At 57.8% G+C, this 26342-nt stretch overlaps 8 protein-coding genes and 2 non-coding genes across 10 annotated transcripts; 4 read left to right on the forward strand and 6 right to left on the reverse strand.

Moving 5' to 3' along the window:
- Window positions 1-2501: 2501 nt before the first annotated feature.
- On the reverse strand, window positions 2502-3698 carry B0T26DRAFT_645764 (uncharacterized protein; the record flags this gene model as incomplete). The annotated part of the gene is made up of 1 exon (XM_060437758.1): window positions 2502-3698. One exon carries the CDS (start codon window positions 3696-3698, stop codon window positions 2502-2504), a length of 1197 nt encoding a protein of 398 aa, XP_060297218.1.
- A 1605-nt stretch (window positions 3699-5303) lies between these two features.
- B0T26DRAFT_741412 (calponin-like actin-binding protein) lies at window positions 5304-6390 on the reverse strand (the record flags this gene model as incomplete). Its single annotated transcript, XM_060443962.1, has 4 exons — window positions 5304-5839; window positions 5977-6089; window positions 6183-6254; window positions 6377-6390. The coding sequence occupies 4 exons, from the start codon at window positions 6388-6390 to the stop codon at window positions 5304-5306; spliced, it is 735 nt and encodes a 244-aa protein (XP_060297219.1).
- Window positions 6391-7360: 970 nt separating this feature from the next.
- Window positions 7361-7786, forward strand: B0T26DRAFT_646643 (uncharacterized protein; the record flags this gene model as incomplete). The annotated part of the gene is made up of 1 exon (XM_060437828.1): window positions 7361-7786. The coding sequence occupies one exon, from the start codon at window positions 7361-7363 to the stop codon at window positions 7784-7786; it is 426 nt and encodes a 141-aa protein (XP_060297220.1).
- A 508-nt stretch (window positions 7787-8294) lies between these two features.
- B0T26DRAFT_645950 (uncharacterized protein) lies at window positions 8295-9220 on the forward strand (the record flags this gene model as incomplete). The annotated part of the gene is made up of 2 exons (XM_060437773.1): window positions 8295-8619; window positions 8658-9220. Coding segments are annotated over 2 exons (888 nt in total), but the record flags the coding sequence as incomplete, so codon positions are not given.
- A 1412-nt stretch (window positions 9221-10632) lies between these two features.
- On the reverse strand, window positions 10633-10726 carry B0T26DRAFT_t137. The gene has a single exon. It is a non-coding gene; the product is annotated as a tRNA-Ser (tRNA).
- Window positions 10727-11126: 400 nt separating this feature from the next.
- B0T26DRAFT_676598 (uncharacterized protein) lies at window positions 11127-12396 on the reverse strand (the record flags this gene model as incomplete). Its single annotated transcript, XM_060439994.1, has 3 exons — window positions 11127-11847; window positions 11910-12104; window positions 12137-12396. 3 exons carry the CDS (start codon window positions 12394-12396, stop codon window positions 11127-11129), a joined length of 1176 nt encoding a protein of 391 aa, XP_060297222.1.
- Window positions 12397-18547: 6151 nt separating this feature from the next.
- Window positions 18548-21369, reverse strand: B0T26DRAFT_741413 (uncharacterized protein; the record flags this gene model as incomplete). Its single annotated transcript, XM_060443963.1, has 5 exons — window positions 18548-19100; window positions 19282-19642; window positions 19786-19981; window positions 20045-20801; window positions 21065-21369. The coding sequence occupies 5 exons, from the start codon at window positions 21367-21369 to the stop codon at window positions 18548-18550; spliced, it is 2172 nt and encodes a 723-aa protein (XP_060297223.1).
- A 952-nt stretch (window positions 21370-22321) lies between these two features.
- On the forward strand, window positions 22322-24225 carry B0T26DRAFT_645828 (major facilitator superfamily domain-containing protein; the record flags this gene model as incomplete). The annotated part of the gene is made up of 3 exons (XM_060437764.1): window positions 22322-23009; window positions 23087-23770; window positions 23870-24225. The coding sequence occupies 3 exons, from the start codon at window positions 22322-22324 to the stop codon at window positions 24223-24225; spliced, it is 1728 nt and encodes a 575-aa protein (XP_060297224.1).
- A 330-nt stretch (window positions 24226-24555) lies between these two features.
- Window positions 24556-24679, forward strand: B0T26DRAFT_t128. Its single transcript has one exon. It is a non-coding gene; the product is annotated as a tRNA-Ala (tRNA).
- Window positions 24680-24923: 244 nt separating this feature from the next.
- On the reverse strand, window positions 24924-25649 carry B0T26DRAFT_752356 (uncharacterized protein; the record flags this gene model as incomplete). The annotated part of the gene is made up of 2 exons (XM_060445512.1): window positions 24924-25503; window positions 25561-25649. The coding sequence occupies 2 exons, from the start codon at window positions 25647-25649 to the stop codon at window positions 24924-24926; spliced, it is 669 nt and encodes a 222-aa protein (XP_060297225.1).
- Between the last annotated feature and the right edge of the window lie 693 nt (window positions 25650-26342).

The raw sequence follows: 26342 nt of genomic DNA on the forward strand, positions 1-26342 counted from the left end.
CCCGAGCCAGAAATAGCGAATCGAAGTCCGAAGCAGCAAGACAACAAACGGGCGTCGACGCTTGCCAGTTTCCTTTCTTTTTCGTGCGTGAGGGGGGCATCGATGGACCCAAAATGGGCACCTGGCCAGCCAATACGACGAGATTGCCCAATCTCGGCATTGTGACAGGCTGCTAGAGGCCCACTTGCACAGCGAATCGCGGAGTGGCAGAAGAGCCCCGGAAGTGACCAGCGAATCCGCTGGACTGGGCTTTCGTTGATGCAGCTTCTGGTGTGGTGTGGGGGACAGCGGCCCCCCGGCACCCCGAAGCGACGCAGCCGACCGTGCACCTGTCTCTTCTAGCCCCTGTACGCGCAGACCAATCGCTCCCAGACTCCCAGCCCCCGGTCTCCCATGACATTTCTCTCCCAGGATCGGATGGCAGGTCGGGGTCACGACCAACAAAATACCCTTCTGCGGCTTGAATTTAAAGCGTTGCTGAAATGGAGATGAGTCTCCTTTTCGCATCGCTGGCGATAAACGTTCGAATTGTTACGGAATCTCTGCTGCCCAGCTTTTGAAGACAGTGGAAAATTGGAACTTGCACCAACGCGCTGACCTGGCAAAGCTCTTCTCCCGATGCATCGTTGCTAGGCAACGGATGGATCCAAGCGGCAGGGCTGTGGGGGTGACGTAGCCGCACGCTGCCGCACGCTGCCAGCTCACCGCCTAGCCAGCAATGCGGGGCACCTACAGCCAATGCTTCACTTCCCCTCATCCCGCCTATCGCGACAAACGCTCATGGACAGGTTAAAGTCTTGATTTGGCGCACCGCGCGTCCGATGGCACAAGAGCCCTTTTATGAAGACAAACCGCTGCAGGTGCTCCGATTCTGGCAGTGAGCAAACTAATCAGAATCCGCAATTGGATTCACAGCTGGTTGGTGCCCGCAATTGAACTGAACCACGACGGAAATTCTCTCCCTTGTCATGCCACGAACCCCTTTCCACCCCCTGAAGAACAAAAGGCTGTGTGATTCGTAACCTGACACATTGCGCGATCCACAACGAAGTACGAAGTACATATGTAGTATGGGGGAGAAAAAAAGCACTGCCAATTCGTTACACTACTGGCACCGATCAAGTATGGAGTACGATCAAGTACTTTCCGGTAGCACCATCTCCGTCGCGGGCCACAAGCCGCGTCTACTACTTACGGATCGCGTACTATGACTTAACGGGGCCGGACCGTCTATGGCGGGGCCATTGGCTGTATGAAACCATTATGGCACGACAGTACATCGACCAACTGGAGAAAGATGTGAAATTGCTATCCTGACGTATTGGGATCTTGAAACCAGTTATGTTTTTGCCAAGTATGGCAGCGACAAGGTTGCTCAAACGGACAAAACTGGGCTGGGGTATAAAAGTAGGTGTGTTCCGTTTAGACGCTTTTTCAAGGCTCTGCTCGGCTGTGGAGGGACCAAACAGACAGCCCCAACTTAATAAAGACAAACGAAACCCTAACCACCGGATCTATCCTTGAGCTCTTTTCATGTGTACCAAAGTCACAATTAAATCCTGTCTCGAGACACGCCCAGTATAGTAGTAGTGTACGGTAGAACAACAGCCCGACAAACCACCCCAGAGCCAGACTTGTCAGCTCCAAGGGGGAGAAAGCGAACCAGCCTCAATGCCGCCTCCAAACGCCTTCCTGCTTGCTATGCCACACACCACACAAATATATATATATATGCACCACACAACCCGCTCAGACTATGTAGTAAATACGCGAGTGAAACCAGAAAAGACAAGAAGACAATTTGCTCCTCTTCTCCTCTGGTCCCTTTAACCATGAGCTGATACCGTGGTACGCAGGCTCCGCAATGCAAAAAAAAGAAAACCAGAACCGAAAACCAGCCTTTAGTAGTAAGCAGTAAGCCCTCCCCCCCGTTTTTTTGTCTCTCGTACACCTGAGCCAGGGCAGGAAAGTAGAGGTATATGGGCAGCGAACGACACCCAAAAACAAGAAAGGAAGTAAAAAGGGGGGCCGCGTTTTTATATCCTCACGCCGACGGGCTGCTGCGAGACGGCCAGCAGCATGCCGAGCTCGACGGCCCAGACCAGCCCGTTCGACACCCTTCCCAGCAACCAGCGCAAGAGAACGACGCCTTGCACGCCGCCGAGAATGCATCGGACTAGCACTACCAGCACGGCGTTGAGGAGTAGCATGCCCCCAGTTATTGTTCTCGGCGCTGAGTCTCCCGCTCTCCCTTCCGCCGCCACCGCCGCCGCCACCACATCCACATCCACCGCTGCCGCCACGACTTCCTCGTCTGTTTTCTCGTCACCGTCGTCGCTCGCTTTTTCTTTGTCGTTCCCTTTTTCATCTCCTTCCACTACTTTCTCGTCCTGCTCCAATACAGAACCCCCCTCCTCACTCTGCGACGGCGACAACGTCAACGGCAACGGCAACGGCAACGGCAACGGCAACGGTGGCGGCGGCGGCGGCGAATCGTGGCGTCAGAGGCGCTTGACGCGATCCTTGGCGACGCCGAGCTTACGGCCGAGGACGTCAGCGTCCTCGTTGGTGCGGTCGAGCATGTCGATGTGGCGGTTGACCTCGTCGTAGATGGCGAGGCCCATCTCGCGCTGGCGGCGGACGAGCCCGGCCAGCACCTCGACGTCCTGGTCCTGCTCGCGCATCTGCTCGCGCTGCAGCTGCAGCACGCCCGCGTTGTCGAGCTCGCGCGTGCGCTCCGTCTCGGGCAGCGGCGCCCCTAGCACGCGCCCGCCCGCCCTCGCCACCGCCACCGCGTTGACGCCCGCGCCCCCTCCTCCCCATCCGCCGAATTGTTGTTGATGTCCGTCTCCAGATGATGGCGACAGCAGCGCCGCGCGCTCGCCCGCGCTCGCCATGCCCGCCCCCGCCGCGCTGCTCCCGGGCGACGGCGCCATGCTCGAGCTCAGGCGGTCCAGGCCGTCGCGCTCGACGCGCGCCGCCTCCAGCAGGTCGCGGCGGCGGCGCAGCTCGCCGTCGCCGAGGCGGCCGCCGTCCTTGAGCACGCGCAGGCCGTCCTGCAGCGTGCCCAGCAGGCTGCCGGCAGTAACCAGAGCGCGCTTGGCAGCGGCGCCAGCCTCGACGCGCGCGCTGTTCTCGGCGGCGTTGTCGCGGCGCCCCAGCGCCACCAGCGCCTCGTGCAGGCTGCCCTTGAGCTCGCGGTGCAGGTCCAGCCACGTGCCCGGGTCGCTGGCAGCGGCGGCGTTGGCGTCGCGCAGCCCGATGGCCGGCAGCCGCGCGCCGTCGACGCGGAACGCCCCGCTGTCCATGCTGATCCCCGACGCCGACGCGCTGGTGCCCGAGCTGCTGGGCAGGTTGAGGAAGGCGCGCCACGCCGGCGTGTCTCGCCACCGCCGGTCCGGCGGCTCGGCCACGGCCCGCAGGTACCGCTCCAGCCCCGCGCGCCGGTCCTCGGTCAGCTCGGGCGACGATACTGTCGACCGGAGCCACGACTTAGCCGGAAGCGGCTCCGGCGGCGGCGCCCCCACGAGCGACACCAGTGCCGCGTGCAGCCCCGCGAAGTCAGAGTACCGCTTCTGCACGACGAACGACCGCAGCGGCAGCCGCAGTGTGATGTTGTACAGTGTGTAGGCCTTGCTGCCGTCGGGCGGGCTGAATATCGACGTCGTCGGGATCGAGATCTCGGCCGGCGGCGCCATTGTGTCGGCTCACGTCGGGCGCTGGGCTATGTGGTTTGTTGTAGGTGCAGTGGTTGAAGCTGTTCGCTGTGCGTCACGAGAGAGAGAGAGGGAGGATAGTAGGTTCGAACTCGAGGCTTCTGGTGGGCGAGGGACTGTCTTCGCGGGAGGAATTTCGTGTGGATAGGAACTTGAAGCCACTCGGCGGAAGAGGAACCTGCCCAAATGCGTCTTGCGAGAACTCGTTGACTGGTTCGAGCAGACAGGCAGGCACAGACTTGGATAGGCAGCGAGTGAAGAGGTCGGGTAGGTAGCGCAGGCGCTCGTAAAGGGGTCTCGATCTCGTGACGTAGTGACGAAACCGCGGGGCTGCGAATGCAATTACCTGGAAGCTGGGGTTGTCGGGTGGCGGGTGTCACGGGCACCAGCATGCGTACCTGAGCTTGGGCTCTGGAAGCGCTGACGATGGCGGCTTGGCGAAAGGTGGAAATGGAGGAGAAATGGGATTGCTGCAGATGCTGCAGAGACAAAACAGAAACTAGGCTGTAAAAAGGGAAATGGGTATCTCAGAGCACGCAGCGAAGCTTCATGAAAAGGCCAATTGCCTAGAGTCGGGCAAAGCTTTTGATGGAGTGCAAGAATCCGGAACATGGATCATCAGCCACCAACCGAGAACCTGATGCGGGAGCGGAAGAGGTCCGGGGTCGGCTGTGGTGTCACTGTCTGGCGCCACTGGGGACCCTGCAGGCCGTGCTGGAGTGTCGCTGATGAGCGCTAAGCCTCACACCCCTTCCGTGGCCGCCGCGGCCAAGTGGTCGCCAGTCGCCGCCCTTTGGCCATTCTGGCTCTCCACACAGTGACAAATACAAACAATGAGTCGACTTCAGGTACGGAGTACGCACCTCAAATCTCGTTGAACTTCAGGTTCCTGCAGTTCCAATTCTGCTGTTAAAGGCCACGCGATAAGCTCCGCAATAATTAGATCTTTGGCCAAATTGGCGCTGGGCCCTCGGACATTCCCTCATTGTACTTCAGGCTTGTGGCGCCAATTCAGTGGTAAGTGAAACAAGCGCCGCCTTGCTTTACTCTCGGGCTTGCTTAGGCTCTCAGACTCTTGGACAGCCAGTATTTCAGCCCGGCTTTGGCGGCAACTAGCTCTCGGTTTCCGGGAGCTTGTTCTGTCTAGTCACGAGGGGTTTAGCTGCTTAGGCACAAAGTCGGAAAAAAAATGGCGTAAAGGGCTTTAGTCTATCAAAGTCTCGTAAGGTCCTGGGGGGAGGTAATGATGCGCGGGACTATGCTGAAAACGCCAACGAGAGTGTTGATGGCTACCACCGCAAATAAAACAAAAGTGCAAGGGTATAGAGGTCGACCTCATACCAAGATGAGCACCTTCAAAAGCCACATTACCAAAACGCGCCCCCTCTTTCCCCTTTGCCATATTTTTCATGTCCCTGAATCGCTGGTCCCTGATCCCTCCCGGGCACGCGTGATATGTGTAATGTGCCGTGATGTGCTGCGACGCAAAGATTACCTGAACAGCTTTCAGCCTCCTGCCAAGACCACCACCATCATTATAATTCATCGTCGTTCCTTGCACGCAAGGGAACAGAAAGTTGCCACTCTCTAAAACGTCTCCTGGTCGTCAACCTGCTCCCCGTCGGGGATCTCGAAGCCCTCTTCAGTCGAGTACAGAATGGTCTGGATCTGCTTGACCAGCCCGTCTTCCTGCTTCTCGAGCTCGGGGTCCTCGTCGACGGCCTGCTGGACTAGCAGCTCAATGTCACGCAACTTGCTGAAGTAGAAGTCGCGCTCGCGCTCCAAGCCGACGACCGTCTCCTTCAGCGTGTTGTTCTCCTGCTGGAGCGCGGCCGAGGCGGCGCCGCCGACTCCGGCCTTGACGCCCACGCGCGGGCCCGTCGTCGGCGTTGTGCCACCGGGCCGTCTCGCGCCAGCGCCGGCCGACACGGGCGCGCGGGCCGTCGCGTTCGAGGGCAGCGCGCCGCCTTTCCGTCTGCCGACGGCGTCGTACTCCTCGCCCGAGAAGTTCTGGTCCCAAAACCGCTTCGTCCATTGCAGGAACTCGAGGTTGTCCTGCATTTTGCACTTGACCAGCTGCTCGACGGGAATCGACTTCTCGATCCGGTGCTTCGTAAAAGTGTCTGTGGCCAGGCCGCACTTGTCAGTATGTTTACCGCATCTAGACCCAGGCAGCGATGGGAAAAGGGGGGAAAGGGAGGCGCGGGGAAGCTACGGGGCTCCCCAGGGCTTGGCGGGAAAAACGGGCGAGGGGACTGACTTTGCAGGACTTTGAAGTTTTGGATGTATGCGTATTCCGTATTGACGTTGAACTTGACACGCGACATGGGCACGTCGAGGTAAATGCTGTCATAGACCTGGCAGAGGGCAGCGCTGTCGTGGCAGACGGGAGTGTCAGCTAGGCGGCGCGCTGCAAGACTCTGAAATTCGCCAGCGGGCGCGGGGGAGGGGCAAAGTCCGGCTTACCCAGTTCCGCACTGCTCGACCTTGGTCATGTTCAGCTGGAGCAGGCTGTTGAGCCATTGCACAAGTTCCTGTCTGTCGGTAGAAATGTCCGTCAGCGGTGCCTTCTAACCTCGGGCCCGGGGCGGGCGGTCGGTCGGTCGCTCTCGACGCGGCGTGCGTTGTGTTTGGAGACGAGACGGGGGAGGGAGACGAACCGTGATTCACCCATTTTGGCGGCTGCCTTGCGTGCGGTACCGACACGGAAATGTCAAGACGCGGTGATCAAGTCGAAGACGGACAAGAGTGCGGGAATCGTGGTGGAAACGCGGGGCGGGAAACGCGAACACAGAGGCAGTCAGCGACGAGGGCACGGGCTGAAAGGAGAGGGAGAGTTTTCTAGTTCGGGAAGCGACCGTTGATGTTCTCCTCTGCCCGCGCAAATCGAAATCAAACCCAAAATTCAGGCGTCGGCCAATCAACTGTGGTGGGGGGTTCTTGGGGTGATGCAATAGCCTATTGGTCCGTGCGCATTTTCGCCCCAGTGTTGTGGTCGGCACGTGACTGGGAGCATGCATGTCCTGCCGCGGATTTCTCGGACAGGCCTTTCTCGATTCCCAGTTTCAAGTTTCAAGCTCGGCGAGAAACGGTCATTCGCCAAACACGGCTGATTCCTCCTCTCTTACGTTTGCACCATTTCTCATACCCAACGTAAATATACGGATCTAATTTAACGTGTTCGATCGCAGAAGACGGGGGTTGGACTTTAGGAGACTATTTACTCCGTCCTAATTACCTTGCCGGACCTTTAGTCTAGTCGCATCAGAGAAGAGAGGGAGACATGAATGTCACTGGTTCCCCCCGCTCCTTCACGTTTGGCAAGCGTACAATTTGTAAAAGGCTCGGCTGCAGCAGTTCAGTTTACTCGCTGTAATGTCCTGTCCTGGCCCTCATTCAGATGTGGTGCCACTGTCGGCTGTCGCAGGCGGCCGCTGGGGCCTGGGCTGGTTCCAAGGCAGACTTTGAGCGACAGCCAGTCAGCAATTGTGGCTTAGACACGTCTACTACGTATGTATGTGCCTTGCACTGGTCGCCATCCCACGAGCTGCCGACTCTATTGCGCAAGAATTTCTCCACTTGGTCAACCCTCATTTTCTCATGTACTTGAGTGAGAGCGTGCGGTTGAAATTGAATCGCTCACCATGTCGTTCGGATATGGAATCGGCGATTTCATCGCCGGTGCCAACCTCGCTCACCAGCTCATTCGCGTCATGACCGAGACAAGGGGAGCCTGCACCGAGTACCAAGAAGCCATGACAGAGCTGTGCGCAATTCAACAGGCTTTCATCCATGTGAGCCAGATCAGCCGGAGCAGTGTTCTCCCCCAGGCTACCCTCAACTCGGCTTCCTTCATTGTCATGTCGTCGATGGACATCATCGAGAAATTCCTCAATCGAACCAAGTTCTACCAGAAGAAGCTTGCCGGTTCCGAGCCTTCTGCTGCGGCCGGGAGCTGGTGCAAGGTCGGCTGGGCTCTGTTCAAAAAGGAAGAGCTGAAAACACTGCGCGACTCTCTGCACTGCCGTCTCGTGGCCATCAATACTCTCTTCGCTGCTGCTCATCAGTAATTACGATAAGCCTGCTTCGGTAATTGTCCCAAAGTGTGCTTTGCTAACATGACCTAGCACGCATACAATTCCCGACTCGATTGCCCGGTTCCAGGTTTCTGACGACGAGTACTATGAAGAGGCGTCTTACCCGGACTCAGCTGTCGGCCTATCCGAGGTGGGTACGCCGACTCGGGACTCGTCGTCTGTTCCCGAAGAGCGCGAATTTATCAATCCAGAGATATCGGAAGTTGCAGACTCCAGCCCCTCCCAAGTTTCCGAGCTTGGTCAGGGGCTGACTGCTATTACAACAAAGAATAATGAAGGAGAAAAGCAGATCCCAGATCCGAAAGAATACCAGACAGAATCCGCCACAATCCAAGCCACAGCCGTGAGGGCACACTCTTCCCCGGCTGCCACTGAGAGGAAACTTGAAGAGAGCCCAAGAAAACGCGGTTGGAAGGCAAATCCAAGTCATCAGCTAAATCATAGCCAGCCAGACGTCGAGGCTGTCGTGCAGAAACGCCTTGCCGCTGCCAAAAAAGATTGGGAAGCCGAAGCCGAAGCCGCCGCTCAGGAGTGGAGAAAGAAGGTTGAAGAGCTGGCCCAGCTGAACGCAGAAATCGGCGCACGATCGAAACTAGAATCTGAGAGGAAGGCTCTAGACGAAGCCAGGTTGGCCGAGGAGATCAAAATTAGGGAAGAGGAAGCCATGAAAAAGAGATATCTGGAAGAAGCCATGGTAATAGCCGAGAAAAAGCTGAAGAAAACGGAGAAGCCGCCCCTCAAGTTCAAGGACGCTGTGGGAAGGAAATTCAGTTTCCCTTTCCACATATGCCAGACTTGGCAGGCAAGTTCCACCTCGCCCAGTACTCAGGCACACGGGCGTGAGCTAACGATGCTGCACAGGGCATGGAAGAGCTCATCAAGCAGGCCTTCCTACACGTTGATGTCATCGGTCCCCATGTTCAGGAAGGCCACTACGACTTGATTGGCCCCAACGGCGAGATAATACTGCCCAGCATATGGGAGAAAGTTATCGAGCCGGACTGGGCCGTCACCATGCACATGTGGCCACTCGACAAGGTGCCACCGCCCGGCACGCTTTCACATCCTGGACAGCGCCCAAATATGCATGGGTCTCCCAGACCTCCCCACCTCCCTCTCGGAGTCCAAAACCAGCCTCGGCCCGGGGGGGCTCAACACGGCGGAATGCCCCAGTTTCCCGCCCAACGGCCACATGGTGGCATGCCTCAGTTTACCGGCCACCAATCACACGGCGTTAGATTCCCCGTGGGAATTGAGGCAAGGCCCGAGTCTATCTACAGTACCACGAAACCTCGCTTCGCTTCGCTGAGACGGTGGATCCCTAGCCGGCTGAAGAGGCTCGGGAGGAGGTCGGAATCAGACGCCTCGAGTATTAGTACAGTCTCGTCGTCGGGCTCGGACAGATGAACTTTGCCAGATTGTTGAATTTACGGTTAAGACCGAACTAGAAGAAGGAACAGGGTCCATGATTGCCGTTTACATGAAGCTTTGGATGCAACTGATGGCGGAATCCCCGGCCAACAACCTGTTGCGTTACGGACGGGAGGATTGGTGCTCCATTTTCCCAATATTTCTATAATACTACTGTATACATGAAATCTCTTCCTTGTTTTAATATACAGATGCCTAATTTTAGTTAGTTGCTTGCAGATTCAAAAGGGGGCTATTTAGTCCCCGGGCGGGGCATTTTTTCTTGACCTAGAGTCTGAGTATGATTGCCACAATGAACTCAACTGTGTCGAGATACAGAAATCTTACCCCAGCACTTTCAGATACTGGTCTTCTGTACCTAATTCGCTGTTAAGTAAAACAAAGCGAGCGTCTACTCGGACTATGGAATATATGCAGGGGCGTGGTTTTGGACGGTTGAATGGAGTTATAGGCAAACATATTGCGGTAATAACACAAAGGTAGTTCTAGAGAGTGTACCGGCAACGCTTGCCAACGCCGCATCATGATTTCCTGGGCAGCTGCCAAGATAGCAGCGTAGCACTCAAATCAGCAATAAGCACCGAGGTTTTACTGGGACATGATTACCTTAGTTACCAGAGCTCGTAGTTACCAGGCTGCATTTCAACTCGACGCTCGAAAGACGGGCTAGCTGGTTTTCACACTTGGAATAGAAGGTCAGTAGAGAAGTCTTTTTGTGCATGTCGCAGCCCGAAGCTAGTCAAGCATTTGTATTGAGCTCCGAGGAGATCAGCAAAGCGACCCAAAACATATCAAACATTATTCGTGGCCGCAAAACAAGAATCTGCCAGCCAGCACTCACGGCGGCTCTTGTCTTGTAGGATGATGTTTATGAACACATATAAAGAGTTCATCTACCAATCCATCGAGATGGTGCTGGCTACGGGATGTTCTCGTGGTCCCGGACTAAGACAGTTCGGGACTTTGACGATTGTGGTCCTATTCTGAACTTCATATGTATCAATCCTAGCTTATATCGGCGCAATTTCACCCTCCACCCATCGGTCCATTTGACGGTTGATGTCGCCAAGAAAAAATCCGGCTTCCCCGAGCGGCGATACTGTGGGAATAATAGAGGTTTCCAAAAAAAAACACGAAACTTTTCCTCGCCTAGTTGCCCACAACCATCCCCATCTATTAGACAGGTATCGTTACTAAGCTTCGCAACCTAGTGTCTGACATGTCCGACTGATGTCATGTATCATTGACAGAAAACAAAATTCCTCGTCCCCCACTGCTTGTATTGTTGTGAAACTTCATTTGACAAGAGCCGCGCGCCGGCAATGTGGAAGTACAAAGACGCCGAAATACTAAACAGTGAAGCAAAAAAGGAAAAAGAAAACATAGAACGACACCTGCAGGATTCGAACCTGCGCCTCCGAGGAGACTCCCTAGCTTAACTTAATAGCAGGGGAGCGCGTTAGGCCACTTCGCTAAAGTGTCTTGTTGAGGGTTGTTTCGTTGAGGATTGTTTCGTTGAGGGTTGTTTTGTTGAGTGGAGCGGCTACGTTTGGCAGTTACGAAGCCACTTCGGAGGAGCAGAATCCACGAGGCCCCGTTCACCGCCTGTGCGATGATGTCATGGCCTTCCGCTCTTTTTTTCTCGGCATTCTTCTGCGCGTCTTCCAACTCTGACGCCAAATTAGTTGTGGAGAACCCTCAGAATTTCAAAATTATTTGAACTGGAATTTTGCTAAAGTTGCAGTACTAATCAGCCGTTTCCCCTCACGTATTCCCGCCGCCGCATCCTGCGCCCGCTGATTATCCCAGCAAAATAAGAGTTTATATACCTAATTACAGAATCAAAAGACCACAAACCCCGCTAGACCACAGCATTCAGACGTCACGCGGGCAGCTCCGCCTTGTTATCCTGCGTGGGCAGCTCGCTGTAGGTCGGGGTGGTGACGAGCTCAACCGGGGACATCTTCTCTCGCGGGCGGCCCGACGGGATCAGCGCCCCCAGTCCCTGGAGGTCCTCTGGGCTGCGCAGGCCGGTGCTCCCGACGAGCGTCGCCGACGACGGCGAAGGGCCGCCGCTGGAGCTGCTCAGACCCGAGCTGAGCAGCGGCGCGTTGGAGCTCGACATGGCGCTCCCTGCCTGGCCTGGGCCTCCCGCACCGCCCGGCCCTCCCTCGGGCTCGCCGGCTCCTCCCGCCGAGCCGGAACCGTTTGCTCTCCGGTTGCGGATCACCATGTAGAATATCCCCAGGACCACGAGCCCGATCACGGCGAGCCCGCCCACAACGCCGCCGACAATGGCGCCGACGGGGGCGCCGCTGCTCCCACCTTCCGAATACGCGTTTGCGGCGGCGTCTGTTGGAGGAGCCGAGCTGGAGGAGCCGACGACCGTCTTCGTCGTCGTCGAGGGCGAGACCGAGTTTGCTGGTCGCACGGTTGTGGGGCCTGATGATGACGTTGAATTGAGCGGCTCGGCGAGGAGGACCTGGGGGGCGTTGGAGAACTTCCTGGCCTCGCAGTTGAACAGGGTGAAGGTTTTGCTGGTCGTTGCCGTCGTCGACCAGAGGTACGTGATGCAATAGTAGGGGCGTCCGTCTGTGGATGCGCTGTTGGGGAGGGGATCAGCCTGAAGTACTTGCTGCCGGCCAAGACAAAGCTCGTTCATTACCAGCATTCCGTGCCATCGGCCGGATTCGAGCACGTCGGGTCGTCGAAGTCGACACAGGCAGTGGCAAAGGTCGAAGTCGTGCAGTCGTCGCCGACGCAGCAGTCGCGGTAGTTGCCGATGTTGGTGCACGTGTACCCGCGCTTGCATATCATGGGGGAACCTGATCGAGGCTCGTTAGATGACGTTCGGTGGGGACTTTTGGGGGGAACAGCACAAGAGCGTGTGACGTGCCCTCGTCAGTGAAGAAGCCACAGGTGTTTGTGCCGACCTCGACGCCGCGTCTCAAGTCCTGCCATGACGCGAGGCGGGGCGCGTCTGTTGGCCGGTGCGAGACGCGAAGGTGAGTCAGGCCATCGGGGGCGTTGGTGCCGGTGGGCTCGGCGGGCCTCCAGTTGGCGGCGAGGGGAGCACCGCGTCTCGCGGCCGCGGTAGTGGTGATGACCGAGGCCAGTATCAGAAGCCAGCAGCGAATGTGCTCGGCAGCCATCGTGGAGGGACGGCGGCCGGTCAAGCCAAGCCCTCAATAAGAGTCGGTCGTAGAACGGGGCAGCGCCTAGAACTCGTCGTTCCTGGCAGAACTTCTAGTTGTGATCCGAGAAGGAGTTAAAGTTTAGATTCGGGCGAAAAGAAGAAGAGAGAGAACCGGATTTAGCCCCGGCCCCGGCCCCTCCCCCTCCCTCGCCCCTCCCGTCAGCCGGGGTGGGAAATTCCTGGATTCAGCAACGTGATGGATGCCGGTTGCCGTTGCTGAGCATTTGAGGCTTGCCAGGGGGGTCAAAGTGCCTCCATACATGCCAGGCAGTGTTGCATCTTGAATCCGTTTCGGGAAAGGCGGCGCTGACAGTTCTGCTGACAACATCGCTGCGTCTGTCTCGCAGCCTCCTGATTGGTGCTGCAACGCGTGACGGAGAGAGGCGTGAGGAGGATGGAGCCGGGCCGGTGGGAAGGCGGGATGGGCTTGCGGCGCAATTGCATGGCACGCCTGTCAGCACTAAGATAACATTTCGCTTGATGAAGAAAGGGATTGTGCGTCTGATTACTTACCAAGGCGGGGCAGGCTCCAAAGCCAGCATGTGCTCCGTCAGTTCTTTGGACAGCCTAGAGCGGCTGAAACATGACCTTGTTTTGATCTTCACGCGAGCTATTAAAACGGTGTGCCCAAGAGGGAAATAATGCAGATTTGAGCAAGCGCGGGAATTGGCCGAGCATCCGATGCACACCCACCTTTTTGAGTGTGGCTTGAACTTAAAACGTCTCAATTCCCGACTCGAGGCCAAGACGGGATCCCGCTTGCACCTGCCAGCTCGGCGCCTCAGGCCTTCATCACAGCTTCTGACGTATTGCATGTCCTGTACAGTACAGTAAATAATGCATACAAGGGCGGGCGGATTACGGATTACAGATCACCGCTACACTAGGCTCCGAGTTTGCTGCTAAGCCGAAGTTTCTCAGTCATTTTTATTCTGATCCTCGAGCAGACATTTGGAGCCCCCAATATGGCTCAGGCGCGTGCGCCAGGAAGCAAAGCTGAGTCCTTCGCCGCGTGGGACGCTCTGGCACCTGAACATGGGAACTCCCGAACCAGCGACAGGGCCGACAGAGCCGACAGGGCCGACATGCCTTTTCTAGCCTAGTGAAGACTTTTTTGGTCGCCTTGGCGAATGCTATAAATGAGATCGGCCCAGCTCCCCTGGGGGGTTGGATTTGCTAGGGTAGTTGATTTCGTAACCATCTGGGGGTGTATCCAGTATTCCCTGCATACACGAGAGAAACGGCGAACGTGCTGATACTACTAGTCCTACTTTCTTATGAGCTTTGATGTACGCACCCACCACTTTTTTCGTCGCACCTACCTGGGCATATTGGCAGCTGGCAACGCAGGGACCGCTTTTGTATGGTAAAATGCCGTATTGCATGGCAGCCACCCAACGCCCTACCAGGCACTAAGGAAGCCCGGTAAAGTAAAAATGACACTGCTTACGCCTTCACATGCCGGGCTTTTTTGCGCACAATTGGTGTTTTAAGGTCTGTAGCAGCCAGGTGGCCTTTGCAGGCCTTTGTATGCATATGTTAGAGGTAGCCGGGCCGAGCCTAGAAGAGCGGGACGAACAGGATGAACAGGATGAACAGGATGAAGAAGACATGGGGATTGACTCGGACTGCATCGTCGTCGGCGCAGGGCCAAAGAGAAAGGCAACAACACAACAGAGAAAGAAAGGGAAGAAAAGAAAGACCACGAAGAAGACGAGCAAGCCTGTGAGGGACAGGGCGAGCCGCCCGGGCCGGGCCTCCTCCCCGAAGATCACACTTGAGACCCCGGTTCCTACCTTCATCTCTACAACATAGAGGTAACGGAGTGGCGGGCCCGCAGGGCTCAACGCAGGAGCTCCTAGGAAGCTTCAAACACTGAAGAAGACGCCTTCTTCGATTCCGGGGATGAAGATGACCCTTTTCCCAGTAAGGCGGACTTTTTCGGTAACTAGGTTGCTAGATTGACGGGCTCAACACCAAGGAATTACAGCACCATATCAACAAACTAGGTTGTCATTAGACTAGATTGCTAGACTCAACACCAAGGAATTACATTACCATGTCAACAAATCAGGATTCAACGCATTGCTCGGGTAGCTGGGCGCATGCCATGACATTTGGCTAATTTACGTACAAATCCGGGCCTCAAAGTTGCCATTTGCAAGTTGCCTTTATTTCGAGGCTAACTCAACAACGAAGAAATCGTCAAAATGGAAAACACCACGGTCAACGCGTTTTCAGGGCTTTTGAAGGTTTTGACGGCTTCAACGCCGTTGACCCGGGCTGCCGGGCTGCATGGTAGGCATATGGGCGGCCGGATGGTATTTCGCGATTTTACCGGCCTAAAATGGGCTCTGAGTATCTCAACTGCCAACAGCTGCCAATATGCCCAGGTAGGTGCGACGAAAAAAACGGTGGGTGCGTACATCAAAGCTCTTTCTTATTACCTACCTTTCCTAATAAGCTGTGCTATACGGAGCAGTCACTCTATTCCACTGGAATTAAGCTTTTAGCCTGTAATGGCCATCTCACGCTAAAATTTTAGTTCGCCGAAGTGCCAAGTGTTCAATACACAGCACCACGCGAGCTTATTCTGACCAAACACCATCTTATCGCAAGAGAAGCGATTTGGAAAGATTCAAATTAGACTCGCCCTTTCCCACCACGTCCTGCAAAAATAGGATTTAGACACCTCAAGCTAGGCAATCAACGAAGAGTTTGATGCCCCAGATGTCTCCTGGCGCTCGGTAACAATATCACGGGCACTTCATCACCCCGGCGCCCACAACCCTCACGCCGTGGATAATCCCGTGAATGAAGCTCAGGTCCTTACAATCCTTGGCGGCCACGATTACCGGATTTGTGATGTGGTGGGTGTGGTGCATTGGCGTCCGTGTAGGTGCAGTGCTTGAATGGTCCGGCGGGTCCTAGGCGGGACCCAGGCGGGACCCGGGTAGATAACGAGACGGAGAGGAGCAGTTGGGTGGCGGAGAAGCGGTCGGACGGTGCTTCTGACCCAGAGCCAGGAGCGCGAGGACAAGGGCCAACATCCTGTTGCGGGCGGTTTTTTTTTTCCTTCTTTCTTTGATGAGTTTGTGGACGGCAAAATAAATGACTGCGAGACTGGGAGAGAGAGTAGGCCGAGTTGTGTTTTTGAAAATGCCTCAGATGCGTGGCTTCGACATGTAATGCAGCTGTAACTCTTTAGTCGGTTTCCGGGAAGCGCTTGGATTCACCATACATAGCCTTCCCAAGCCTGAAACATAATTATCATGCGGGTTGGAGGGAGTTGAAACCCAAAAGGACTTGATGCCAACCATATGAGTTTAAGCGGTTAATTAGACGATGAAATTGATTTTGCAAAACAGTACTTCCTCCCCAAAACGCCTTGATGCCCTGAATAGTGAACACCGATTGCCATTAATCCCACGTCAGTGACCCACGTCAGTGGCTAAACCGAAACCCCGGGGCTTGCTCCGTGGGAGAAATATTGACTGTTTCCGTCCTGCTTGGCGAGTCAAATGGAAGCGTCACTGTCGATCAATACAGCAAACAGGGGGTGGTCAGCCAGGCAGTTGAGCAGCGAGTAGAGTGAGCAGCAAGTAGAGTGAGCAGCGAGTAGAGTGAGCCGCGAGTAGAGTGAACAGCGAGTAGAGTGACAAAAAACATACCCTTGCGCGCAAACATGCCCTCGGAAATACTGCCCCCGAGATACGGGCGAAATTCGTCCACCCTGGCCCTGCGGCCGAGCGCCAGCACCGTCTCGACCGGCGGGGGGGCGTCGTGGGCGTCGAGCGTCAGCGTCTCGGCATCGTCTCGGTCCTCGCGCTGGTTCTGGTGCTTGAGCTCGCTCTCCCTGCGGGCGGCGGCGTCGGCCTTGACGTGCTGGCGGCGCGAGAAGTGCCACCACGAGGCGAGGACGACGCAGGTCAGCAGGGCGGTGACGAGGCAGTAGAGCCAGATCCACGGCGAGACCTTGTCGGCGGGCGCGCGCGGCTGGAAGTCGAAGAAGGAGGCCGAGAACAGCGTCGACGTGAAGGTGGCGGGCAGGAACACGAGCGTCACCGCCGAGATAACGCGCATGTCGGTGCTGTCCTTGCGCGACAGCTGCGCCAGCCGCCGCGTGGTCCGCGCCAGCGCCATGTGGTTCCGGCTGTCGCGCTGGCTGATCAGCGTGTAGATGGTCTGCACCTGGTCTTGGACCGACGCTTTCGTGTACGCCACCTTGGACTCGACGCCGTGCAGGAACTGCCCGAAGAAGCGCAGCTGCTGGCGCGCGTACCGGCTGGAGGACGACTTGGCCATGGCGGTGGCAGTCTCCAGGGCCGACACGACGTCGACGAAGCTGTGCTGCATCTTGCACACGGCCGCCATGCCCGAGCAGGCGTCGGACAGGCTCGTGAGCTTCTGCATCAGCACGTCGAGGTCGAGGTCGTCGCGGTCGTCGCGCATGGCCATGATGGTGGCGTGGTGGAAGCCCTGGCTGCCCGTCTCGATGCGGATCTGCGTGAGGCTGCAGCGGCGCTGCTCGGCGTCGCGCACCAGCTCGTCCAGCCCGCGGTCCATGAGGATGCACGGCAGCACCGCCGGGCACGCGGCCACGTGGCGCGCCGAGTGCCGCACCGACTGCAGCACCTCGTCGGCCTCGTTGCTGCGTAGGCCGAAGAGCAGCGCCGTCGTGGTGCGTGTGCTTGGCTCGCGGGCCAGCGCGAGCGCGTACTGCCACGTGTGGCTCAGGTTGGTGCGCAGCAGGATGCCGAAGCCGTCGGCTGGGGCTCCGGCTCCGGCTGCGGCCCCCATGTCGAGGCTCTCAAAGGCCGTAGCCAGCGGTACGTGCCGGCACACAGCCCGTGGGAAGAGGGCCGGGATGTCGAGGCTGTGCAGCATGGCGGCCAGCGTGCTGCTCGACACAGGCAGCGGCCAGATGTCGCGGTCGAGCACGCGCGGGCTGCACACCAGCAGCCGGAACAGCGACGACCCGTCGTCGCCGCCGCCGTCGCCGCCACTGAACCTCTCGCGGCGCTGCTGCCCCTCGCGGCACCACGCGCTCACCTGCTTCTCCGCCAGCACCGTCTCCTGCACCTGCGGCTCGCCCGCCGCATTGCCGGCCTGGTAGATTTCAATGGCGCGGTGGCCGCCAGTCGGCGCGAAGAGCGTCGCGTCTCCCAGCAGTCGATCCAAGAGCACCTGGTCCATGGGCCCGTGTTTTAGAGGCTGGTTGGTTGAAATAATATTATTTGCTAGTGATTACTGATCGTTTCATGTCGGGTTGACGATGCAAAGGCGCGTTTAATTATTATTTTCAGCTCACCCACCCCCCCTGTCCTCCTTGGGCTTAGCAGCAAACCTGCGGCGACCAGAGCCTCGTCGGCCTTGACCGGTCGCTGACGCCCCCATTTGGGCCACCTGACACCCCTAAAAGTGGCGCGCTGCAACAGTGACTGGCCAAACCATATCCTGTTTTTTTTTGAGGGTGTGGGAAAGAGAGGTGTGGGAAAGAGAGGTGTGGGAAAGAGAGGTGTGGGAAAGAGAGGGTGTGGTGTGCTCGACCACATGCAACCACCACATCACCGCTCCGCAGGCTCTCGTTCTTGGTTAGGAATTACTGGGCGCTAGTTATCCCATCGTCTCGTCGGGGAGCTACTAACTTAGGAAATAAGATAACTGCTAAGGTACTTCACTATTGACCTTGCGTTATTAATTGGCTGGACTGTCGACATGTTTTGGCGCAGATGAGGAATTGTTGAGAAAGCGATATCCTGGCTAATTAGGCGACTGCTCCCGCTTCGACACCGACTCGGCTGATGCATTCACTGGCCTGGAGGCTTGAGCTCGTAGATTCGTATTCGAAAGATGCAAGAGATCCCGAGGCACCTTGCAGGGAGACGTTGGCGCAGCGCCAAAAGGGCCTTCAGCGAAATTCGACCGCTTGTCTCCAGGCTCTTCAATAAGCACAAGTGGCGAACGCGCATCTATGTCGTCAATTAATAGATGAAATCAAAGAAATTGGTCTATAAAACAACATCCCAGCAATAAACTGGCTGCCAGCTACGGCATAATTACCTACGCAACTCCACACGAAAAGCTCACACGCGATCCAGGTCTTATCAAAACATAATACTCGCAAAGTCCAGCTGGCCCGGCTCCCACCAGTCGACGTCGAACTCGTCCGAGGTGCTCAGCTGGAAGAGCTCGTAGTCGCCCACGGCGGGCGGCACGTCAGCGTCCTGGGGCGGCGTCAAGATGGGCGGCAGGCCGAACCCCCCGGCCACGCCGCCATGTACCATCTGCTGCGGGAGTGGCGGCGGCGGCGGCGACTGCGGAGCAATCACAGCATTCGTCAGGACGCCCGCGAGGTGTTTGCCCTCGGCGGGCGTGATGGCGGGGACAACCGCACCGGAAACCGCACCGGGAGCGGCGGCGACGGCGGCGGGGAGAGAGGTACTATTGTTGTTAGGCGGCGAGTACAGCTTCATCTTGCCCAGCACGGCCTCGAACACGGGGATGGCGCGCTTGATGGCCGGGATCTCGCGCAGCTGGGTCAGGACCAGCATCGTCTGCCCGATGGCGATGCGTGACATGGACCGCACTACGTCCGTCTCGCTCGGGTCGAGCGCTGCTTCGATTTGTAGCGCGAGTAGGGCGGGCATGATGGTTATGCTGTGGGTTTGGAGAGTTAGGTACGCGTCCATTCAGTGGCTGGTGGTGGGTGTGGCGAGGGAAGATGTGTGTGTAAGTGAGTAGTGAGTGAGTAGTGAGTGAGTTGGTGGGTGGGTGAGTGGGTGAGCAAGTGGGTGAGCAAGTGGGTGAGCAAGTGGGTGAGCAAGTGCACAGTACGAACCATGTCGTGGGAAACATATGGAGCGTGCCGTTGGCGAGCATCCTGCCGGTGATGGAGTCGAGCTCAAAGATGGCCGACCGCAGCCGCTGCCGCGCCCACTCGGCCTGGCCCTCGTTCTTGGCATCCGCGTGCAGACACCGGCGGCGGATCTGGCGGCAGGCCGTAGCCTCGAACCGGTAGCTCAGCGCGCGCAGCTCAGCATAGTGGATGTCGGCCTCGGGCGACTCGCCGCGGAAGTCGAGCTTCTCCGCCAGCGACATGCGCCACGCATCGAGGAGCTTTGTCCCTTGCCGCGGGTCCGCCGCCGCCGTGAGGTCCGTGTTCGTGTCCAGCAGCTGACACCGGCTCACCAGCCGCCCGACTGACAACGGGGTTAGACTGGCGCAACTCAGCTGGAATAAAGGGGGAAGGCGCAACTCAGCCGGAATAAAGGGGGAATGCGCAACTCAGCCGGAATAAAGGGGGAAGGGGGAAGGGGGAAGGGGGGGGGGGGAGGGGGCGTACTGATTTTGGCAAGCTCGCAACGCGCGGTGAAGGAAAGCTTTTGCCGGACTGTCAGGGGCTGCACCATGGACTGGAACTCCTTTGGGGATTCCTCCGTCTCCCAGTCGGCCAGCGTGATGGGTTTGATGTTCGGGTCCCCGTTGGGGTGCCGCAGGTTGCTGCGCGGGTTGGCGATCATGTGGCAGTTCTCTCGGCACTTGTTCCAGAGCCATTAGTCAAAACGAAACCACCTCCGAGAGCTCCGCAGGCGGGGACTCACGTAGAGAATCCAGCAGATCCTCCTGTAGAGCCTGGACTGTGCAGGCGGCGTCCCGTCGAGGTCCCGCGTGGCGTTTGGGTAGATGTCCATCTTGGCAGCCAGCCGCGAGGCGTTCCAGAGCCAGTAGTGGAAGTCCTTGTCCGTGGGCCGCTCGACAATGACGGCGCCCAGGATCACGGAGCCCTGCAGCATTGGCAGGAGGTCGCTCTCGAACTGCAGGTCGTGGAGCAGCGTTGCCCGGGTGGCAAAAGCGGCCTGGGCGGCGGACCGGTCCTTGAAGCCGCACCCGGAAATGACGTGGAACGGGGCCGTCACGCTGGCCGTGGCCAGCATGGCGTACAGCAGGAACAGCGAGAAGGTGCCGGATGCGTACTTTGAAAGGAAATCGACGCGGTCGACTATGGGGCTGTACGGGTAGACACGTTCAAAGTACGTCTTGAGGAGCACGTCGAGGTGGTGGCGAGGCGGCAGGTCAAAGACGCCCTTCCTGGCGAGGAACTCTCTGTCGACGTCGTCGAGCTGGGGCGGCTTGAGCGAGGCGCGCATCTGCAGGACGCCGCCATAGATGCGGCTGTACGACTTGCAGCTGATGGCGTCCTTCAAGATGTCGAGGTAGTGTAGCTGCATCTGCGGCTGGCGGTCATCTTGACAATAGAGAAGGTCTGACATGGACCTGGGCTGCGCCTGGCAAGAGCCATGCCGCTGGTCGTCGGCGCCGTCGACGGCGGCGGGCTTAGCGTCCGAGGCTCGGGAAAGTCTGTCCGCGTCGGCGACGGGGGTCGACTGGGCGCCGCCGTCTCCGGAGAAGGCTGAAGAATCCCGCGGGAATGGGACCTAGCAAATGCGAGACGCTAGTCAAACCCTAGGGTCGAGACTCAAGAGGGAAGGGGCGGTGAGACTGAATCATCGGACCAGACCCAGACCGAGCCAACAGAGGGACATGCATATAGCAACAAACCTACAGTGACGTCTTCCCGCGGCCCGGTTCTTCCGGCCTGTTTCTCAGAGAGGGAGGTGGACGAAGGCGTGTCCCCGGCTCTGGAATAGGTGTCAAAACTCGGCCCTGATAATAGAAGAAAACAATGGGCTGACCTTTTTCGACGCTTACGTGCCGACACTAGGCAGCTTTCGGAGCATTGTCTGCTGATACAGCCACTGCAGGGCAGGCCGATCAAATACGCATCGCACTTGACCTTGCGCGTACGGCAGGGCAGACAAGCCTTGGTGGGCTTGGCGGGCGGATACGTAAACGCTCCAGGGCTTGGCGCCGGCGCCTCCTTTTCGCGGCGCCGTCGCGGCGAAACTGGCCTCTTTTCGCCGGCCATGGCCACGCCGGCCATTCTCGACATTTGGATGCAAAACTGCTTACCTAGACAGTAGATTTCACCGACGGTGAATTCGCGGCCGCAGAGTGGCGGGAGGAAGGAGGAGGTAGGCCAAACCTGGCCGACGGCATCCCGTGCGCCCCTTTGTCCTTATGAGCGGACGAATTGCCGACGAGTCCGGCATTTCGGCGTTTTCTTGCGCTTGGCTTTTGTCAGCAGGCTCTGAAGTGCCGAAGCCAAAGCTGCCTGTCCAATAGGAGTGCCCACGTCGTGCTTAGCCCTCCAAAGGATTGCTGACTGCTGCCATTGGACGCACTGCAGCATCAGTGCACCACGTGCAGCAACCATATCAGTCAGCCCCTTCCCCACCGGTTTCTAAAGAGCTGACTAAATCCGCAAATCCCGCTATTTGCGAAACGCCGACCACATTGATTAGGAAGGCGCGGAATGTTTGGGCTTATTACACTAGTTTCTTTTGGAATCCGTTCCGTCCTTTCAGAGTTCTGACACGGAACAGTCTATACTCAATACGCTCGCCCGATACGAGTGACTCAGGCACCGCGCATGTCCATCCGTGCAATCCAACAGCCAACAGGTGGAGCCGTGGACGAAATGCCGCGGCACAAATGTGGACGAGTGCCCACCTCGCATTCCCAACGAATAACACTCTCTCACGAGCCACGCGCGGCGATGCGATGCGAAGAGAAGAGACTAGGCCGCCAGAGTCTGGGACTGGCAACTGGCAACTGGGCCATGGCGGCGGCGCCCCAGCTCGGCCGAGCCCCGACATCAAAAATACAACCCTCGAAACGCCGACGTCTGTCGAAGTCGAAACCAACTAACTGCCTGGTATTAATTAGCTATCAACCCGTCGTCGCAATCATGGATCCTCTTTCAATCTCGTCTTGCCTGACCCCATCGGCCCTATCAGTCAGTGTCGTGTACGGTAAAGATGGCTCCCCCTCCGCACACCTCGGACTCGCCCTCGTTGTCGTCGGCCACCATAGCCGACCCGGGCCCTGGGCCTGAGGCCAAGCACCAGGGGGCCGCGTCCAGGCTGTTCAGCACGCTCGGCGCCTTTGCGCAGACGCGGCCGGACCTTGAGAAGAATCTGGCGTATAGCTACGCCGGGTCCGGCACCGACGCGGACCCGTTCCTGGTCGAGTTCCTGCCCGACGACCCGCACGATGCGCTCAACTTCTCAAAGTCCAAGAAGTGGACCATCACGGCCATCGAGGGCATGGCCACGCTGGCCGTCACATTTGCCAGCTCGGCCTACTCGGGCGCCGCGCGCGAGGTCGTGCGCCAGTTCGCCGTGTCCCAGATCGTCGTCACCCTCGGCGTCTCGCTCTTCGTGCTTGGTTTTGCCATTGGCCCCCTCTTCTGGGCCCCGCTGGGCGAGCTGTACGGCCGCCAGCGCATCTTCATCATCACCTTTGCCGCCATCACCGCCTTCAACGCCGGCGCGGCCGGCGCCCCCACCATGGCCGCGCTGCTGATTCTCCGCTTCTTCGCCGGCGCCTTCGGGTCGTCCATCCTGACCAACGCCGGCGGCGTTATCGCCGACATGTTCAACGCCTCCGAGCGCGGACTGGCCACCAGCGTGTTTGCCATGGCCCCGTTTCTGGGACCGGCCATCGGTAGGCATCTCAACTTGGAGTGAAGCTGTGTGTGGTGGTGAGAGCGTTTTGCTGACAGACCACGTGCGCGTCTCCAGGCCCCATCGCAGGCGGCTTTCTCAGCGAGACGGAGGGCTGGCGCTGGGTCGAGGGCCTGATGGCCATCTTCACGGGCGTGCTGTGGATCATCGGCATCATCTTCATTCCCGAGACCTATGCGCCCGTGCTCCTGCGCCGGCGCGCCAAGCTGCTGTCCAAGACCACCGGCAAGACGTACATCTCGACGCTCGACGCCGGCAAGCCGCCGACCACGCTGTTCCAGAAGTGCAAGACGGCGCTCACTCTCCCCTGGGTCCTGCTGGCCAAGGAGCCCATCGTCCTGATCACGTCCCTCTACATCGCCATCATCTACGGCACCCTGTACCTCAACTTCGCCGCCTACCCCATCGTCTTCCAGCAGCAGCGGGGCTGGAGCCCCGGCATCGGCGGCCTGGCCTTCATTGGCACCGCCGTCGGCGTGCTGATCGCCACCATCGGCAGCATAATCGACAATAAGCGCTACGTGCGGCTCGCCGCGGCGGCCAAGGGCGGCGTGCTCCCGCCAGAGTCGCGGCTGCCCCCGGCCATTCTCGGCTCCGTGCTGATCCCCGCCGGGCTCTTCTGGTTTGCGTGGACCTGCGGCCCAGATATCCACTGGTCTGTCTCCATCATCGCCTCGGCCTTCTTCGCCTGCGGCCTCATCCTGGTCTTCCTGTCGCTGATCAACTACCTGATTGACTCTTGTGAGTTCATTCCCTCTCTCTCGGGATGTACCATCCCCGTCCTCATGTCAAACGGGTGTACCATCCCCGTCGTCATGTCAAACTAACCAAACCAACCAGACGTCGTCTTCGCCGCGTCGATCCTGGCCGCCGGCTCCGTCGTCCGATCCCTATTCGGCTTCGCGTTCCCGCTGTTCACGAGCAAGATGTACGAGAACCTAGGGATCCACTGGGCCAGCTCGGTGCCGGCGTTCCTCGCGCTCGCGTGCGTGCCGTTCCCGTTCCTCTTCTGGCGCTACGGCGCGCCCATCCGCATGCGCTGCGAGTTCGCCTCCGAGGCCGCCAGGATCCTCGAGCAGATGCGCGCTTCCCGCCATGCCCCTGCGCCAGCCCTCACTGAGGAGGATGCTGTTGCTGAGGCCATCCAGGTCTGGCGGACTCGCTCACATGCTAGTGGTGCTGCGCCGGCCCATTGATTGATGAGATTTGGGGGGGGGGGGGGTTGGGCTGGTGTGAGCTACGGTATGGTGGTGATAGGCCATTCGCATGAAGAGGTGGCCGATAAATGTTTTCAAATAGTTATTTCAGGGGCAAGCGTTGTTGGTATAGATAAGCACGGGCGGTCAACTTGTCTGGACACCCCGGCATTACTCACAGAACTACTACTACTGTAACGTTATACTTAGATTTTAATTAGAATACTTACTTTCCCATTCTCTACTCTGCGTCTCATACATATCCTCAACTTGCAATCTACTAATCTCGTCAAAATCAGAGAGGTATCTACATCCGGCTCTCTCAGCGCAGGGTACATGGTCTGGTGGTATGATTTTCGCTTAGCATTCTACTTCGGCTGCTGGTCGATAAACAGCGGTCGTGGAGTTCTAGAGTCTTGTGAAAGGTCCCCCGGTTCAATCCCGGGTGTATCTATGCTTTGACTTTTGTCCGTCATGTCTCGTCCATGAGGCCGCTTGGATTTTGTTTGTGTTTTGGGGGAATCTGTGATTTGCTTAGCATTTTCTGCATACTGGTTGTTTTGCTTGAACTTTCTTTCTACTTTCCAAGCCTTTGCATGCATGGGTTTGTACATCTCTTTGTTTGCTTCTCCTAGCTAAGTACCCTGTTGACTTCCTAGCTAACTACTCAGTGTCCATTATCCAATCAACCGCGCCATCTAGCTTGGCGATGACGCCGCATCTCTGGCTCTCGCTTGATCGCGAGCTTCAAAGCGCTCCGGCTGTTCATTCCTCCGCCTATCCAAGAGCCCAGTCCTGTCCGGAGTCCTGAGCGCCTCTCCGTAGCGGTTTATCCGGACGCAGCTGGCGTCGTACGGCGCCGAGCAACCCGCGCACGCCTCGAGCGCGGGGCGGCCGGGGAGCATCGCGCCGCACCCAAGCTTTGAGCACGTAAAGGGGCGAGCGTAGGGGTGGTTCGCAAGGAAGTTGTTGCGCGATTTGTTGCAGCGGCCGCACCGCATCCACCACTCGTCGTCTCTGCCCGTCAGGAGGTTGCTGCCGTCTCCCATCTCGACGGGTTTCAGTTCGCTATTCAACAGCAGCACGCCCGAGGCTTGCGGCACGCACCTTCTGCGTCCGCTGTCCCGGAGACATACGTAGATGCGCGAGTTCAAGCTCTCGGCCGTGATGCGTTGAATCGGTAGACCCAGGTTGCAGGGGTGGCCCCAGAAGGTTATTTTTGCTTCTTCCTTGACGTCTGATGGCGCCTGGGCGTAGTCGTCGCTGATCTCATGAGAGCTGTAGTTGGGTTAGTTTGGATTGATCTCGAGATGGGGTGCGTAATAAAGGCCATACCAGGGCCTGGCGGGACTGTAAGCAGGAGGCGGGGGAGGTGGAGATGAACGTGAGCTGTAGGGAGGAGGCTGAGCAGGGCCGGGATACATGATGCGACGGCCGGATTATCAATTGTTTCCGGAGTCGAAGTGAGGTGCGCTTCGTATTCTGGAAATTGTAGTAGTGATAGATGGTGTTGAGGACGGCTGGCGGCGGGTTGTGAGACGAGTTCTTTGGTGATTTTTTAAGAGAATTACTGTTTGGAGGGCAAAGCAACGAAGTTGTCGTTGAGAGGAAGAAAGTGCAAGTAGAAAACGGAATCTCCCCGACAGCTACACGAGGCGCTTTAAATAGGTATCCAACCGTCGCCTGTTTCGATTCGGCTCAGGACGTCCGCGTATGGCCGTCAACTCGGTGTCAGACGGCAGAGTCACTTGTGTCTTCCTGCCTCCTTGCATGTTCCCGGGGCTTCAATCAACACTCTATCCAAAATTGGTATGTCTGAGTCTGACAAAAGAACATCGTTGGGCAAACAGCAGGATCTCTACGGAATGGCTGGGCCTGTGTGGCGTCTCATCTTGAGCAATTGACAAGATTGTTTCAAAGTTAGCATCTTCCACTCGTGACTGGGAACATGGACCAACTGACAACAACCAAGCGGGGGGTATTTGTCACGTTCGTTTCAAGTCTCGATCGACCACACACAGGCCCTGTTCTTGGACCAGTAAACACATGACCACAAGCACTGTCACTGATAGGCTGATTACGGATCGACTACGTATCGTGGCAATGTATTGCGGCGG

This window comes from Lasiosphaeria miniovina (genome assembly GCF_030549165.1).
Source record: "Lasiosphaeria miniovina strain SMH2392-1A chromosome Unknown B0T26scaffold_4, whole genome shotgun sequence".
In the NCBI taxonomy this organism is placed as follows: domain Eukaryota; kingdom Fungi; phylum Ascomycota; class Sordariomycetes; order Sordariales; family Lasiosphaeriaceae; genus Lasiosphaeria; species Lasiosphaeria miniovina.